The 17,235-nt window shown below is 43.8% G+C and overlaps 1 protein-coding gene across 4 annotated transcripts in view; it reads right to left on the bottom strand.

Annotated features, from left to right (window-relative positions):
- The window catches only part of ECI2 (enoyl-CoA delta isomerase 2), a 63,366-nt gene that overhangs the window by 21,559 nt on the left and 24,572 nt on the right, over nucleotides 1-17,235 (bottom strand). For 2 of the 4 annotated variants that reach the window (XM_073332146.1, XM_073332147.1), the window contains exon 2: nucleotides 1,781-1,946. In XM_073332146.1, coding sequence (XP_073188247.1) covers nucleotides 1,781-1,946 — 166 coding nt within the window. The remainder of the gene's footprint in view (nucleotides 1-1,780; nucleotides 1,947-17,235) is intronic. The other 2 variants (XM_073332150.1, XM_073332149.1) reach the window with 1 other exon arrangement.

Here is a 17,235-nt window from a genome sequence, read left to right as displayed (position 1 = left end):
AAGAAAAGCACATTACATATACAGGGAGAGAAGTATTTAGACCCCAGAAAAGTAAGTTTACTAGCTTTCTAATGTCAGCTGTTACTGACAATAACATGTAAGGGTCTATCTTTAAAGAGTGTGTGTTCTTGTATTTTATTAAAAGAACAATTAGTTCCTTCAATACAACAAGATAGGGCCCAGACTAACCCCCTAGATTAATCTCTCCTCCCATCCATTTCATGCCAGTGGTCCGCGGACCCCTGGGGGGGTCTGCACACTATTTTCAGTGACCTTTCACAGACCCCTTAGACTAAAGTTTCAGATCCCAGAAAAGGCATTTCATTTTTCTGATCAAAAGTATGGGAATACCTCCATCTGCAAGTCAAAACCTGGAAGTGGTGTTGTTACCATAGAGGTCCACAGTTTAACACCCTTTCTCACGCTGCGTCAAATGCCAGGCCGAGCACGTGCAACATTTATAGTTGAATTCTGTTCAGCCAGTTTTCAGTCTAAGACTTCTATGGTAGGGGACATGGACCACAGGATCCGCACCTCTATTTGAATGAATTTTTTTAGGGGTCCACAAATGAGAAAAAAAAAAAAAAAGGTTGAAAACCACTGCTTCATACCATTACAAAAAGATTCCTTTAGGGTAGTAAGACCCACCCCACTATAGAGGGCTTGCATAATGCCCTCTGTCACATTGTCCACTTTAAGCCTTAGTAATAAATAATACAATGGGCTGAAACCTAAGTTCCTCTAAGCTGCACGGCTGTGCAGCAGCCTATCAAGTACCATGCAGGCACTCAGGGCTGCAGCGAGGAGGTGCAAAGGCGCCTCTCCTGCAGCTCCAGCCCCAGAGCTGCTGTGGCCAGGGAGAGGCACCTCTCCCACCCAGCCCAGGTTCCGCTGCGATGAGAGAAGACTCAGGGGAGTCTTCTCTCCCAGCTGTGGCCCTGGGGCAACCTGCACCCCAAACCCCTCATCCCCAGCCCAGAGCCTGCACCCCCAGCTGGAGCCCTCACCCCCCATGCATCGCAACCTTCTGCCCCGGCCCTGAACCCCTCATTCCCAGCCCACAGCCCATACCCCCAGCTGGAGCCCTCACCCCCTTGAACCTCAACCCTCTGCCCCAGCCCTGAGCCCCCTCATCTGCAGCCCCACCCTTGAGCCCGCACCGCCAGCTGGAGCCCTTAGCCCCCAGATCCCTCCCACACGCCGAACCCCTCAGCCCCACCCCTACCACATATCACCTCCATATTGGTTCACATAACAAAATTAATTTCACACATGCCTGGGAAAAATTAGAGGAAACATTGGTTGAAACTATAATCATTTCACACAAACTACGTGGTGGATTAATTTTGAGTAATTTTTTACCTCAGAAATAAATTCTGTACAAATATAGGACCTGTACAACTGCTAAAAGGGAATTAATTGGATTCTATTTCTTCTTGTGCATCAACAATTCCACACACACTCCCAGTCCAAATCAGACACACCTCACATCACACTGACGGTAATGGAATGGTACAGGTGTCATTGAGGGCATAATATGACTCACAAACCAGTTACTGGTGATTATTCATGAGGTGAGAAGAACTCTGCTGGACTCTCAGAGCTCAGGCTGAGTTGGCAGAGCTGTCATTTATTCAAAAACAATTTAAAAGCATTTTTGAAATGCAATGAAGTTGCTCAGACACAAAATGTAGAACCCTATAATGCCTTTTAAGAAGAATTCTTTTACAGTCACTTTTCAGACTATAGCCACAATTTAAACAAAAATTGTCTGACCTACCTGTTTAAACAATGCGTAGAGCTTCAACTTTACTTCATTACCAGGGTCCTCCTTCAAAAGCTTCAGCTGATCTTTGGCCTTTTCAAAATCTTCCTGACTGACTCGCATGACAGCTCCAGTCGTGTGCAGCTGAATTACAGGAAAACAGACAGCATGCACTGTCCTACTAGAAGGAAAACAAATATCTACTTATAGTTAGCTGTTTTGTCTGCTGTAACTATAAATGTTGTTTTTCAAGATGTTTAATGTTTGCCTTTAAAAAAACATATTCACAGGGCCACAAGTAAATGTTCCAAAAAAACCCAACCAACCACCCAGTAAATAAGTACAAAAAAAGTTACAAAAAGTCACTGTAGAAGTTTGATGCAACTCGTAGCATAATTAACCTTTGAACAACTAGTACCTAACCCTTTCCTGTACATAAAATAGAGTGCCAGAGATAGGAGTCCACCAGGATGCTGCCAGAAGAGAAAGGGGACAGAGGGAGAAAGTTATGTGATCAGGTGCCAGCCAAGCTGCAAAACACCAATCAGTTGCACGGGAGGCAAATTGATGTTTGTTTTTACCTATAAATCCATAACTCCACTGATTCAATCTATTCTGGCTGGACTGGAGAACACAATGGAAAAAAAAAAAGATTGTTAATGTGTTCAATGTAGTGTATACAGTAGAACCTCAGGTACGAACACTTCAGGAATTGAAGTTCTTTGTGACTCTGAAATGTTCATAACTATGAACAAAACGTTATGGCCATTCTTTCAAAAGTTTACAACTGAACATTGACTTAATACAGCTTTGAAACTTTACTTTGCAGAAGAAAAATGCTGCTTTTAACAAATATAGAAAGAGTTTCCTTATCTTGCCAATTTTTTTTAAATCTCCCCTTTATTTTTTTAATAGTTTAGGTTTAACACTGTACTGTATGTGCATTTGTGTGTGTGGGGGGGGAGGGGGTCTCTGTTGTTGCTTGATTGTGTGTACTTCCAATTCCAAATAAGGTGTGTGGTTGATCAGTCAGTTTGTAAGTCTGAGGTTTTACTGTATTTAGTTTACAAGCTACATAAGTCTAAAAAAAAAAATCTCTTGTAGTCACTGTAATTTTTTATAAACTCCTCAAGTCCAAATATATCTAACATCAGATACTGAAGTCTATTCGTCTGTTTCTTCTCTATGAAGACCGGGAATCAAGAGTAATTCCAGTGAGGGTTGTGGAGTTGCACCACTTTTCTACATTGGTGTAAGAGAAGAATCAGTCCCAAAATGTTCTATTGACATTTGGGACTACAGCTGGTCAAAATATTGGACTAAAGTTTTTCATCAGAAAATGCAGTTTTTTGTCATAATTGAAAAATGTTTTGCAGGAATGTAGCGATTTCAATTAAATCTTTTCTGTGGAAAAGGGTTGAAACTAATCATTTTGACTCATTTCATTTTTGATTTCACTTCTACATTCTAATAATTTTCACTTATACAGCTGATATTTTATCTACTATAATATTATCAAAAGTGTGTCAAGGTTTCTGAATAAAAAATTTTCTGCATTTCTGTTTTGTGAAAAAAAAAATTGACTTTTTGTTCCAATTAAAGAAGGAAACAAATTTTACAATGTCAGTATTTCTCACAGAATGGAAATTCCATTTTCAAACCAGCTCCAGTTGGGACATTAACAGGTAAACATTTTCCAGGTCTTAATTTCATATCATTCTTAGTCATTCTGTTAGTACTTACAGTACAAAAACATTCTTTTGCAGATCAGATCCATAGCAAGTAAACTCACCCTTTTTTCCTATACGTATAGACAGTCAGAATCTTAAAGAAATCTAGGAATAATGCCTTTCCAGGATGTTGCATAATGCAATATCCAACCCCCTTGATTGCTATATCCATCTTATATAAAAGATATTTTATGTTATTAAGCATGAAACAGAAAAAAATTACAGGCAAAGCATGCAAAGAATACTATTAAAACATTGGATTATAGTGCTTCTCCATGAGATGCAGTTATAAAGCTCCAGAGTCATCTTGTACTAACATTTATAAGGGCTATCAGAATTTCTATTTAGCTACAGCCCTTCTGGGACACTATCATTAACATTAGCATTGTTGAATTTTAAATTTCTGGTGTTTCTTCCTTTTTTGGGCCACTGAGTTTGTGTGTAGGTGGAGCAACATACCCTTCATCAGTAACACGGAGAAAATGGTGACACTCAGCCTTGCATGTTATTACAAATTGATGTAACTCATAATTGGCTCCAAAAGCCTGAGTTAAAAAAAAAAAAGCACCAATAAGTCATGCAATATGACATCAGAAGAACCACCATGTCACAGGAAGCAAAAAGAGTCAAGCCTTTTATATGAGCTAACCAACCGTACTGCATTGATAGAATCACAGAATATCAGGGTTGGAAGGGACCTCAGGTGGTCATCTAGTCCAACCCCCTGCTCAAAGCAGGACCAATCCCCAGCTAACTCATCCCAGCCAGGGCTTTGTCAAGCCTGACCTTAAAAACGTCAAAGGAAGGAGATTCCACCACCTCCCTAGGTAACGCATTCCAGTGTTTCACCACCCTCCTAGTGAAAAAGTTTTTCCTAATATCCAACCTAAACCTCCCGCACTGCAGCTTCAGACCATTACTCCTTGTTCTGTCATCTGCTACCACTGAGAACAGTCTAGAGGCATCCTCTTTGGAACCTCCTTTCAGGTAGTTGAAAGCAGCTATCAAATCCCCCCTCATTCTTCTCTTCCGCAGACTAAACAATCCCAGTTCCCTCAGCCTCTCCTCATAAGTCATGTGTTCCAGTCCCCTAATCATTTTTGTTGCCCTTTGCTGGATGTTTTCCAATTTTTCCACATCCTTCTTGTAGTGTGGGGCCCAAAACTGGACACAGTACTCCAGATGAGGCCTCACCAATGTCGAATAGAGGGGAACGATCATGTTAAACGATCTGATTCGTTAAACTGTGTGTCATGTAGTCTTTCCAAGGCTAGGTAGTGGGGAAAAAAGAGAGTATCTGAGATTCTGTTGCAAGGTACCACCCATGTATTCAGCATCAAATAAGCTTTGGGGTTTGTCAAGTTAGAAATTTTCATCTTTAGTAAGCACGAAAAGAGGCAGTTGGATGGCAAAGAAATAACTGAAGAACAGCAGGAAGATTCCTTCCAATAGGTCTAGACTCAGAGCTACTGGCACCCTAGTGTTACATTGAGTCCTATCTTACCCAAAAACTTCAAAAAGTTACTAGATAGACCAATCACTTGTATTACTATTATGTCACTTTCTATCCTTCCTTTTGTGCCACTCTTTCATTATACTTTTAAAAATCTTTTCCCCCTCACTTGTATCTCAACTTTCTGTAGACCATTTGTGATTTGGTCCCTACTATGTGCCTACTCTCCCTATGTCTCTTGAGGGAATTTTCCCATGAAGAAGTGGCTGTAACAGGGTAGCTCACACATAAGGGTTGGACTGCTGGGGTAGCCAATCCTGCTCAGAATGTGACACACTTGGGAGAGATCAGGGTGATTGCCCTATAGACAGCAGCAGCAGGCTACAATGAAGAGGAGAGAAACTTGGGAAAATGGTAGAGAGATTGTAGAGTGTGGGACAGGCTCCTGCAGGGAAGACCTTGAGGCCAACTGAACTGTGACAGACACTGACTGAGAGAAGGGTTTGGGCCTGGAAACCAGAAAGCTGAGAGGCTGATGAGGTTCAGCCAGGTAATGTCTGGGAGTACTGGGCCCCCAGCTCCTAATACAGACCCTGACTGGGAGATGAGTTTGGGGGCCTGGAAGCCAAAGGGCTGAGTTCTATCCAGGTTAAGCCCAACAGACTTAGAATTGCTCTCGGAAAAAGGGCTGGGGACTCCCTACCTAAGGGAGAGCATGAATGAACTTCAGTAGCGGCAGTATGTAAGGACTCTATAAATGGGACCCCAGGATGGGAATGTTTTAATTACTGTTAGGTGGAGTTGAAGTGAAGTGGAGAAATTGGTAGCAGGAGACCCCAGAGTGTTCTCTGGCCATGAGGGGGTGGTCAGGAGGTGGCTGGCCCTGTTACAAGGGCCACAATCAATTCTCAAGATCGGAATGCTACTGTATTTTATAGGATTTCAGTAAAATACTATATTTTTAAAAGATGCAAATGAAGACAAAAATTGGCCAGCGGCACACACTGAGAGGCAGGGAGGAGGCCGATTGGGGGCTGCCGTGGGTGCTCAGCACCCACCATTTTTTCCCCGTGGGTGCTCCATCCCCAGAGTACCCACGGAGTCAGCACCTATGTGAAGCATATATGCAGACCTAATAATGAACCTAATCAGAAACATCAGACTAGATCCTGTATACCTTTTCTCACCCTACTGAAGCCAGCAAGATACTCCTCAGGATGAATAGAAGTATCATAATGTGACCTGTAGAAATCAATGGCAAAATTCAATCCTGCTCCCAATGGAGTAAATGTGAGTCCAAAGGGAGGGAGAGAAAGCGTTTGCCTCTGCTCTTCCTTCCTATCTTTTAACACCACTTTAGCATACAGAAAACTGTATTGTTGTTTGTTTAAAGTTTTCAGCTTTTACTGTGCTTCCCCTGCTGGTAGTCATTTCCCCCCAATTACAGTTCGCTTTCTCGTGCAGCAGCAATGGACTCAACGTCTCAGCACAGCTGAACAAACAGATAAGTTACCATGGAGGCTGCTCAGTCAGTAGAAACAAAGTGGATGAGGCAGAGAAGAAGAGTCTAGGATCTGAACTCACCAACCTAGACAAAGCTGTAATTTTTCACTGGCACTATTGCCAAATACAATTTGCATTTGGCCAGTTGTATTTTCTCAACATGAAAGATCACTGTCCTTGGGCATCAACACCAGAACCTTTAATATCCATGCTGACAATCACTTCAACTATAGTGCCTTGTCACAGACTTAAAGTCCTCCTACTCACTCGTGATCTCTTATGAACTATCCATCTTTCCACTCACTTTGACCTCTCTCTGTCAAATGCCTCTTATCCTAGAAAACATTTGAACATAAAGCCTCTAACTGGGCTCACATCAGTTCTACAGCTAGTAGCATCTGTCCATTTAGCTAATGACTGACACTACTTGTCACACTTACAGCACGGCAAGCCCTTCCCTCACCCTGTAGAAGGCTGTTTAAAATAACAGCCTCCCATTATGATGTAAAACTAGCTTCACATTGGTGTAAATAAATTTTATACGTTTAAAAACTAAAACATTAATAAAATATTTAAATGTTAACTCTCCGGGTTTTTTTTAAGCAGGCCGGCCATTTGCTCAGAAACATTAAATATGTGGTCTAAATGAAATTACTATAAGGTGGGTGTACAACTGGTTGAAAGACCGTACTCAAAAAGCAGTTATCAATGGTTTGCTGTCAAACTGGGAGGGTGTATTTGGGGTGGTCCCACAGTAGTCAGTCCTTAGTCCGGTACTAGTCACTATTTTCATTAATGACTTGGATAATGGAGTACAAAGGATGATTATAAAATATGCAGATGACACCAAACTGGGAGGGATTGCAAGTACTTTGGAGGACATGTTTAAAATTCAAAATGACCTTCACAAATTGGAGAATTGGTCTGAATTTAACCAGATGAAATTCAATAAAGACAAGTGAAAAGTACTTCACATAGGAAGGAAAAAAATCAAAAGCACAACTACAAAATGAGGAGTAACTGTCTAAGTGGTAATACTGCTGAAAAGGATCTGGGCGTTATAATGGACCACAAACTGAATATGAGGAGTCAATGTGATGCAGCTGCAAAAAAAGGCTAATGTGATTCTGGGATATATTAACAGGAGTATTGTATACAAGACAAGAGGTAGCTGTCCCGCTCTACTTAGCACTGGTGAGGCCCCAGCTGGACTACTGTGTCTAATTCTGGGCACCACACTTTAGGAAGGATGGGGGCAACTTAAAAAGAATTCAGAGAAGATTGACAAAAATGATAAAAGGTTTACAAAACCTGACCTCTGAGGACAGGTTTAAACATGCCCAATTTTTGTGTTTTGAGAAAAGAAAACTGGGGTGCAACCTCATAAGTCTTCCAATATGTGAAGGGATGTTATAAAGAGCGTGGTGATCAATTGTTCTCCATGTCCACTGAAAGTAGGACAAAAAAGCAAGGGGCTTAATCTGCAGCAAGGGAGATTTAGTTTAGCTATTAGGGAAAACCTTCTCATTATAAGGGTAGTTAAGCTCTGGAATAGGCTTCCATCACAGGAAGCATTTAAAAACAAGTTGGAGAAAACACTTGGTCTTGCCAGAGCACAGAGAACTTGATGATTTTCTTAAGGTCCCTTCCAGTCCTACATTTCTCTGATTTTCCACTCGGAAGGTGACTCTTCATGGTGTCCCGCTAGGCTTCTTGACTGGAATGAAAGTCACCCAAGTAATTTCAAACAGCTAATGATGCATGCCTAGTGCCTGCCACACCCAATTTCTGAATGACGCTAGCCCAGGGATGGGTAAACTATGACTTGGGGGCTGCATCCATCCCTTTAGACATTTTAATCTAGCCCTCAAGCTCCCACCAGGGAGCAGGGTCCGGGGGTTGCCCTGCTCTGGCGCTCCAGTCAGGGAGCGGGGTTGGGGACTTGCCCCGCTCCATGCGGCTCCCAGAACCAGTGGCATGTCCTCACTCTGGTTCCTACATGTAGAGGCAACCAAGGGGCTTGGCACGCTACCACTGCCCCAAGCACTGCCCCCACAGTTCCCATCGGCCAAGAACCATGGCCAATGGGAGCTGCAGGGGTGGCGCCTGTGGATGGAGCAGTGTGCAGAACTGCCTGGCCGCGCCTCTGCGTAGGAGCCGGAGTAGGGGGAACAAGCCACTGCTTCTAGGAGCTGCTTGAGGTAAGCGCCGCCCGGAGCCTGCACTCCTGACCCCCTCCCATGCCCCAACTCCCTGCCCCAGCCCTGATCCCTCTTGTGCCCTCCAAACCCCTCGGTCCCAGCCCGAAGCACCCTCCTACACCCCAAGCACTCATCCCCAGCACCACCCCAGAGCCTGCACCCCAACCCCCAATTATGTGAGCATTCATGGCCCGCCATACAATTTCCATACCCAGATGTGGCCCTTGGGCCAAAAAGTTTGCCCACCCCTGCTATAAACCATCCAGTGGAGTCACCTTGCCTAGCTTAGGTAAGTCTACAGGCACAGAGAGTGCTCCCAAAACAAGAAACTATGTATCCTCCCTTATTTGCACCACTAAATGTTGCAATGCAAGCGTGTGGGTTACATATACAGTATTATCATCATATACCATGTTAAAGATGATCAATAGGTCCTCTACCACTTACCTACTACTTTAGAATAAATTATGTAGCATGACTAGGGCCCTACCAAATTAATGGCCATGAAAAACGCATCATGGACCGTGAAATCTGGTTTCCCCCCATGAAATCTGGTCTTTTTGTGTGCTTTTACCTGATACCTGTGGTCACCAACCCGTCGATCACAAATGACTGGTTGATCCTTGGGACTCTCTCAGTTGACTGTGATCTCTGGCCAGGCAGCGCAGCAGGGGCCACCTGCCATGGCCCCATGCCGCTCCCGGAAGCGGTCAGTACGCCTCCGCAGCCCCGGGGGGAGGGAGCGGTCTCCATGCGCTGCTCCTGCCTGCAAGCATCCCCCCCACAGCTCCCATTGGCTGGGAATGGGGAACTGTGGCCAATGGGAGCTTTCGGGGTGGTGCATGCAGAGAACTGCAGCGCGCGGAGCCATGTGCCCCCTGGCCCTTCCAGGGGCCACAAGGGCGTGTTGGCCCCTTCTGGGAGTGGCATGGAGCCGTGGCAGGCAGGGAGCCTGCCTTAGCCTTGCTGCGCAGCTGACCAAGCTAAGTGCTGCCCAGTGGGAGGCCAGACCCCAACCTTGAGCCCCTCCTGCACTCCAAGCCCTTGCCCCAGCCCTGAGCCCCCTCCCAGAGCCAGCAGCACCCCATGCCTCCTCCTGCACCACGAACCTCCTCCTCCACCCCAGGCCCCTGCCCTCAGTCCTCTCCCAGAGCCAGCACCCCAACCCCCTGCCCCAGGCTCAGCCCAAAGCCCCATCTCACACTGCAAACCCCCCAGCCCAGAGCCTGCACCCCCTCCTGAACCCCAACCCTTTGATCCAGCCTGGTGAAAGTGAGTGAGGGTGAGGGAGAGCAAGCAATGGGGGGGGCGGGAGGATGGAGTGACTGGGGCAGGGTAGATCCTGGTTTGCCCTTCAATTCAAAAAGTTCAAAAAAACCACTGCCCTATACTATACAGATTTCCAGGGAGAGGCCTATGTTTCTCAAATTGGGAGTCCTGACCCAAAAGAGAGCCGTGGAAAGGGGTGGGGGTCACAGTATTGCCACCCTTACTTCTGCGCTGCCTTCAGAGCTGGATGGCTGGAGAGCAGCAGCTGTTGGCTGGTCGCCCAGCTCTGAAGGCAATAGCCTGCTCGCAGCACTGCAGAAGTAGGTGTGGTATTGCCACCCTTACTTCTGCGCTGCTGCCTTTAGAGCTGTATGGCCGGAGAGTGGCGGCTGCTGACTGAGGACCCAGCTCTGCAGGCAGCAGCGCAGAAGTAAGAGTGGCAGTACCATACTAGGCCATCCTTACTTCTGTGCTGCTGCTGGCCACAGCGCTGCCTTTAGAGCTGGGCTCCCAGCCAAGCCGCCCAGCTCTGAAGGCAGTGCTGTCCCCAGCAGCAGCACAGAAGTAAGGGCAGTGGTACCGCAACCTCGCCTACAATAAACTTGCGACCTCCCCTCCCCCCGAACTCTTTTTTAGGTCAGGACCCCTACAGTTACAACACTGTGACATTTCCAATTTAAATAGCTGAAATTATGAAATTTACAATTTTGAAAATCCTATGACTGTGAAATTGATCAAAATGGACAGTGAATTTGTTAGGGCCCTATGAGGTATGAACAAATTATTGGTTACTTACTATGCAGAGGGGGAGGAGAACCACCACCGAATGGGAATATTTCTCTTATCAAATAGCTATGTGTGTTACTGATATTTTGTGTTTTAAAGTCTCTTTCTGGGACTAAGTATAAGAAATGCCACAGTACAGCAGTGAAGAGTATAATGTCAATGACGGTCCTAGAAGGCACACGATCTATCCTAGGTACCCCATGAGTTTCTAATCTACTATGTCCTGAATAATGTAATTAACTATTTGTTTAGGAAGAAAAATTGCATGTTGCTTTCTGGGACATTTACAGAGACATTAATTAAGGCTTGCTTTACAGAAGATATATATATATCCACCAAGTAGATTTCCAAGGCCTAAGAAAAAAAATAAGAGGGACAGCCCCAATTATTTCTGGGTTTTTTGTTTTGGTTTTTTTGTAGTTCCAAATCAGTTTAGCACAGGCTACTAAGCAGCAGTCACTCAGTTTTTCTGTTTTCTAGAAAATACACAAGTACTTAACTGCTATGCAAAATAAGTATATAAACAAACTCGATTCGGTCGTTTGGATAGCAGGAGACACATTTTGGAGAAAAGTTTCAGAGTAGCTGCTGTGTTAGTCTGTATCCGCAAAAAGAATAGGAGTACTTGTGGCACCTTAGAGACTAACAAATTTATTTGAGCATAAGCTTTCGTGGGCTACAGCTCACTTCACTGGATGCATGGAGTGGAAAATACAGTAGGACGATTTTATATACACAGAGAACATGAAACAGTGGGTGTTAACTGATCACTCTTGTTATAGTGTGCATGGTAAGGTGAGCTACTACCAGAAGGAGAGAAAAAAAAACACCTTTTGTAGTGATAATCAAGATGGGCCATTTCCAGCAGTTGACAAGTACGTGTGAGGAACAGTAGGGGGAAAAATAAACATGGGGTCTCTTTCACTGGAGAATTTTGTTTCCCAGTAATAGGTTCTCTTTTCAATTGAGTATCTCAGACTTGACAAAGAGTTGCCATTAAACCAAATATAAGACCATCAAAAATATATATATATACACACACATATACATACACACACACACTCTTTCTATGAAATAATGTCTTTTCCTTACACAATCCAAAATCCTGAAGACAGATCATGTTCCATGGGCTTTTAATTTTGGTAGTAATATAAAAATTCTGTTTCAGAGATATAGCATGTTACAAACTGCATCTCCATTTTGGCTTGCCAAGCTGAATGCGACAAAGTGCTACAGTCATTTGTATGTTAGTTGTTTTGAGCTTTTTCCCTGCATCTCTTAACACATGGCATTAGTGAGTAAGTGGGGAAACTAGTCTTCATAATATGGTAACTACTTTTTCAGTCTTTTCCTGCTGCGCTTGCGCTGTGTGTGACAATGCATCATAAAATATGCCAATACTCCAGGATGCCAACCAGAATTGTAATTTTCTAAAGGCTACAAGGGTGTTAACTCAATCCAGAGAGCGTTCAAAAGGCCTGCCACAGCATGAGCAACTATTTCACTGAGAAACTGCTGGCAAATTGAAAAAAAAGGAATAATTATCTGCATGGGAGTTCCATACTAGCAACTCTCCCTGCTGCTAGAACAGAACCTCACGTGTGAACACAGAGTATCTCAGAAACTGCTAACATGGCCCACTTCCTGCCTGCTTGGCAGAGCTATCAGTGATGAGGGGAAATGCTTGCTAGTGCTGTAGGAGTTGAGCATTTTTTAAAAACGCGTTTGTTTTTTCCCTCCCATTCCTCTTTCCTCCAGGAGTTATTGTGAGATCAGAGAAGGAAAGGGGACTGGGGGAGGAGCATCATGCTCCCACTACCTTACCATCAATTTATTTGCTCAGGAGAGACAAAAAGACTAAGGCTATGTCTACACTACCGTGTATGTCACCCATAAGTTACAAGCAACATAAGTTACACCGATCTAAGCACCGGTGTCAACAGTGCTATGTCGCCAGGAGTAGCTTTCCTGCTGACAGAGCTATTGCCATTCATTGGGATGGATTAAATTGACAGGAGAGCTCTCTGTCAGTTTAGAGCAGCTACACTAGATAATCTACTGTAAACTCTCTAGTGTAGCCATAGCCTCAGTTCAGGGGATGAGGAGGAGTGCTGGGTGGCTGCCCTGATGCAGCAATCAATTCAGAAAAGGAAGGGATGCTAGGAGTTAGAATCAGTATTTGAAATAAAACTATTTCCATAGGAAAATAAAAGAAAATAAATGTCTTACACGGAGAGGCAGATTCAATCTGAGAAACTGATTTCACTTTAACTTTCTAAGGCCTCATGAGTAATCAAGTGAAACTCTAACAAAAGGATTTTAAAAATGGATTAAAAGGTTGATAGCCACTCTTAAAAAGTGTCAAATGACTATGAACAAGTCATTAACTATGCCTTTAGTACACAATTTCCCTGAAAGGCTGAACAAACAGTTTTGCTAAAGCCTTTCACTATCCGCCTGCAGAATTTTGTACATTCAATACATTTACAATAACTCTGAAGTATATTTTTGCTTAGCAATAGACATGCTATACACGCTGTCCTTGCAACAACAAACAGCACCATCCAGGAAAAGAACACTTTGTTACATTCTCTCAGCCAGTCTTTTTTTTTCTCCCAGCCAGTCTCTAACATGCCCACGAGCCACTCAGCAGTAGGGGGGAGGCCAATTACTATATTTATTGGAGACTCAATATAGAGCACACATAACAGCACAGTCTAAAATGAAAGGGCCTCACCACAAGAGCTCGAGGGACTAGCCAGTTAGACACTAGTTCTTCCCCTCATTCACCCTTCTCAGGTTTTGTTTTGTTTTAAAAGGAGCCATTCTGTTTCTTCTAGGAGGGTAAATTCACAGCGGGATATCATAGTGCATAATCTCATTGTAGATAATCCTATCAGAATAATAGCATGCCTGCAGGACAATCCCATCAGTATATTCTCAAGTGGAAAGGAGTGCCTCTTTTCAGTCTGTAGTAGGGTTGGCCTCCACAATGCTCACTTGTGGCTTGTTGTAGCACTATTCATCCTCCTTGCTTTCCTTCCAGGTCATCAGTAGTCATACAAAGCAGCCACCTCCCATGTGGCCTGATGCTGTCAGGACTAAATCATGTCAAAGTTCCTCTGTTTTTGGAGTATCTAAGTTACAAAACAAATATAATAAAACCAGAAAGGAAAACTGACTGTTCCAGTTCATGGCTGGATGCAGCCCTGCTATTCAGTCTGTTTTTCTAGCTAACACTCCTCTGGACTCCCTGCTTCAGACCTAGCTTCTCTCAGGGAGGCTGTGACAGGCTGCAGTCTTACTCAGCTTCCTGGCTTCAGCCAGGCTTCTCTTACCAAGTGAGAGCTGAAAATCTGCTCCTTTTCCCAGTCAGCCACCAACTGACCTGGGTTCTCCCCTTTCACCTCCACCCTCTAGACCGGACACCTACTGCAGGTGTGTTAGGACATGGCTGACTGATCCCACAGGCTCTTGTTAAGACCTTCTTGGCCAATGTGAGGTTTGCACTCCCCATTACAGAACTATGCAAGTCTAAATTACATAACAATCAGTCAAAACACCCTATTAAAAAGATTTCAGCAGGAGAGCCATTATGTTAAAAAGTAGCATTTCTCCAGCTGATTTGTTGGTTCATAGCCATCTTGTGACTTTCTTGTCTTGTACTAGAAAATGTAGAGTGGCTACAGAAGGCGTGAGAACCTTCTGCACTGCAGCTCCTGCTGTCTGAAACCTTGTTGTACCTGCCTCACCAACTCTCCCACCTCTTATGAAATCACCTCTTCTCTCCCTCTTAAAATTCTTTCTGCTATTATGTGGGCAACACAGCATGGGGAGTAGGTGAGCAGCACTCAGTGGTGAAAGAACAGGTTTAGAAAAGCTGGACATGCACAAGTCCATGGATCCAGATCTAATGCATCCAAGGGTGCTGAAGGAGTTGGCTGATGCAACTGCAGAGCCATTGGCCATTAGCTTTGAAAATTTGTGGCAAGCGGAGGAGGTCCCGGACGATTGGAAAAAGGAAAATATAGTGCCCATATTTGAAAAAGGGGGAAAAAAACAAAAAAAAAAGAGAACCTGGGGAACGACAGACCGGTCAGCCTCACTTCAGTCCTCAGCAAAATCATGGAGCAGATCCTCAGGGAATCCATTTTGAAGCACTTGGAGGAGAGGAAGGTGATCAGGAACAGTCAACATGGATTCACCAAGGGCAAGTCATGTCTGACCAACCTGATTGCCTTCTATGATGAGATAACTAGCTCTGTGCATATGGGGAAAGCAGTGAATGTGATATATCGTGACTTTAGCAAAGCTTTTGATACAGTCTCCCACAGTATTCTTGCCAGCAAGTTAAAAAAGTATGGATTGGATGAATGGACTATAAGGTGGATAGAAAGCTGGCTAGATTGTCGGGCTCAACAGTCAGTGATCTACGGCTCGATATCTAGTTGGCAGCCGGTATCAAGCGGAGTGCCCCAGGGGTCGGTCCTGGGCCAGTTTTGTTCAACATCTTTATTAGTGATCTGGATGATGGGATTAATTGCACCCTCAGCAAGTTCCCAGATGACACTAAACCGGGGGGAGAGGTAGATACAATGGAGGGTAGGGATAGTGTCCAGAGTGACCTAGACAAATTGGAGTATTGGGCCAAAATAAATCTGATGAGGTTCAACAAGGACACGTGCAGAGTTCTGCACTTAGAAAGGAAGAATCCCATGCACTGCTACAGGCTGTGGGACTGTCTGGCTAAGCAGCAATTCTGCAGAAAAGGACCTGTGGATTACAGTGGACGAGAAGCTGGATATGAGTCAGCAGTGTGCCCTTGTTGCCATGAAGGCCAATGGCATATTGGGCTGTATTAGTGGGAGCGTTGCCAGAAGATCAAGGGAAGTGATTATTCCCCTCTATTCGGCACTGGTGAGGCCACACCTGGAGTATTGCTTCCAGTTTTGGTCCCCTCACTACAGAAGGGATGTGGACAAATTGGAGAGTCCAGCAGAGGGCAATGAAAATGATTAGCGGCCTGGGGCACATGACTTAAGAGGAAAGGCTGAAGAAACTGGGGTTATTTAGTCTGCAGAAGAGAAGAGTGAGGGGGGATTTGATAGCAGCCTTCAATTATCTGAAGGGGGGTTCCAAAGAGGACGGAGCTAGGCTGCTCTCAGTGGTGGCAGATGACAGAACAAGAAGCAATGGTATCAAGTTGCAGTGGGGGAGGTATAGGTTGGATATTAGGAAACAGTATTCACTAGGAAGGTGGTGAAACACTGGGATAGGCTACCTAGGGAGGTGGTGGAATCTCCATCCTTACAGGTTTTCAAGGCCTGGCATGACAAAGCCTTGGCTGGAATGATTTAGTTGGTGCTGGTCCTGCTTTGAGCAGGGGATTGGACTAGATGACCTCCTGAGGTCTCTTCCAACCCTAATATTCTATGATTCTGTGTTTATCTAAAGCATTTTAAGATGCAATCAGTATGAAATACTCATGAAATTACATGCCCTGAATCAGAAGATGGCAGGACCAGAGACCTTGACTTGTGCTAAGCCCCTGACAAACCCTGCTCCTTTAGACTTCAGCAACCAATATATAGCTTTCTCACAGTGGTGATGTGTGGAAGGAGGTAACGCTTAACCATTGCTAAGTGATTGACATAGCTTTTCTGTGACTAGCATCACATAAGACAAAGGCCTTTGTCTTCACTATATTTAAAAAAAGGTGTAAGTAGCTAATTTTAATGTAATTGCAGTAAAATCCTAAAGACGACATGGTACATTGTAGTTTTTGTATGAGTTAGCAGGTAAAGATTATGGGGAGCCTAAGGTTCAATATTTCTTCTAATTGCAATTTATGCCTACTATACCCACGGGCCCTTAACATTTTACATTATACTGTCTTAGTATTAAAATACACAAAATAATGATATGTCTCTTGGCAGATCACAGTGCTGCTTCACCATTGTTAAGGGTGAATTTATTAGCTGCATTTGATAGTTTTCAGATCCAAAGAATAGTTAATAAACATTGAGATATAGTGTAGTATTACAGTCAAAATGAGACTATCCTATATAATGTGCACTTGTTAATATTCTTTAATCACAGCTGTTACAAAGGAAACTGTAATTATTCCCTTCATCACTTTGTATCCCCATGAAAGCCTTCTCTTACACAATTCAAAGTGAACTGGAAAAGAATGAGAATATTAATGACTAAAACTAAGAGGCAAAAGATACTCTTATTTCTTTTATAAGATGCACTTAGGCAAGTTGCAGAGTTTCTAATGTAGATACTTCAAAAATTATTTTCATGAAAAAATTACAAACATGAACATTGGTAGAATAATAATGTATATTATAATAATATAAAACCTGGATTTGTGCTGGAAATGGCCCAACTTGATTATCATACACATTGTAAGGAGAGTGATCACTTTAGATAAGCTATTACCAGCAGGAGAGTGGGGTGTGGGGGGGAAAGAAAACCTTTCGTAGTGGTAAACACCCATTTTTTCATGGTTTGTGTGTATAAAAA

This window comes from Lepidochelys kempii, chromosome 2, assembly GCF_965140265.1.
Source record: "Lepidochelys kempii isolate rLepKem1 chromosome 2, rLepKem1.hap2, whole genome shotgun sequence".
NCBI lineage: Eukaryota > Metazoa > Chordata > Testudines > Cheloniidae > Lepidochelys > Lepidochelys kempii.
This window is presented reverse-complemented; position numbering and strand designations above follow the sequence as displayed.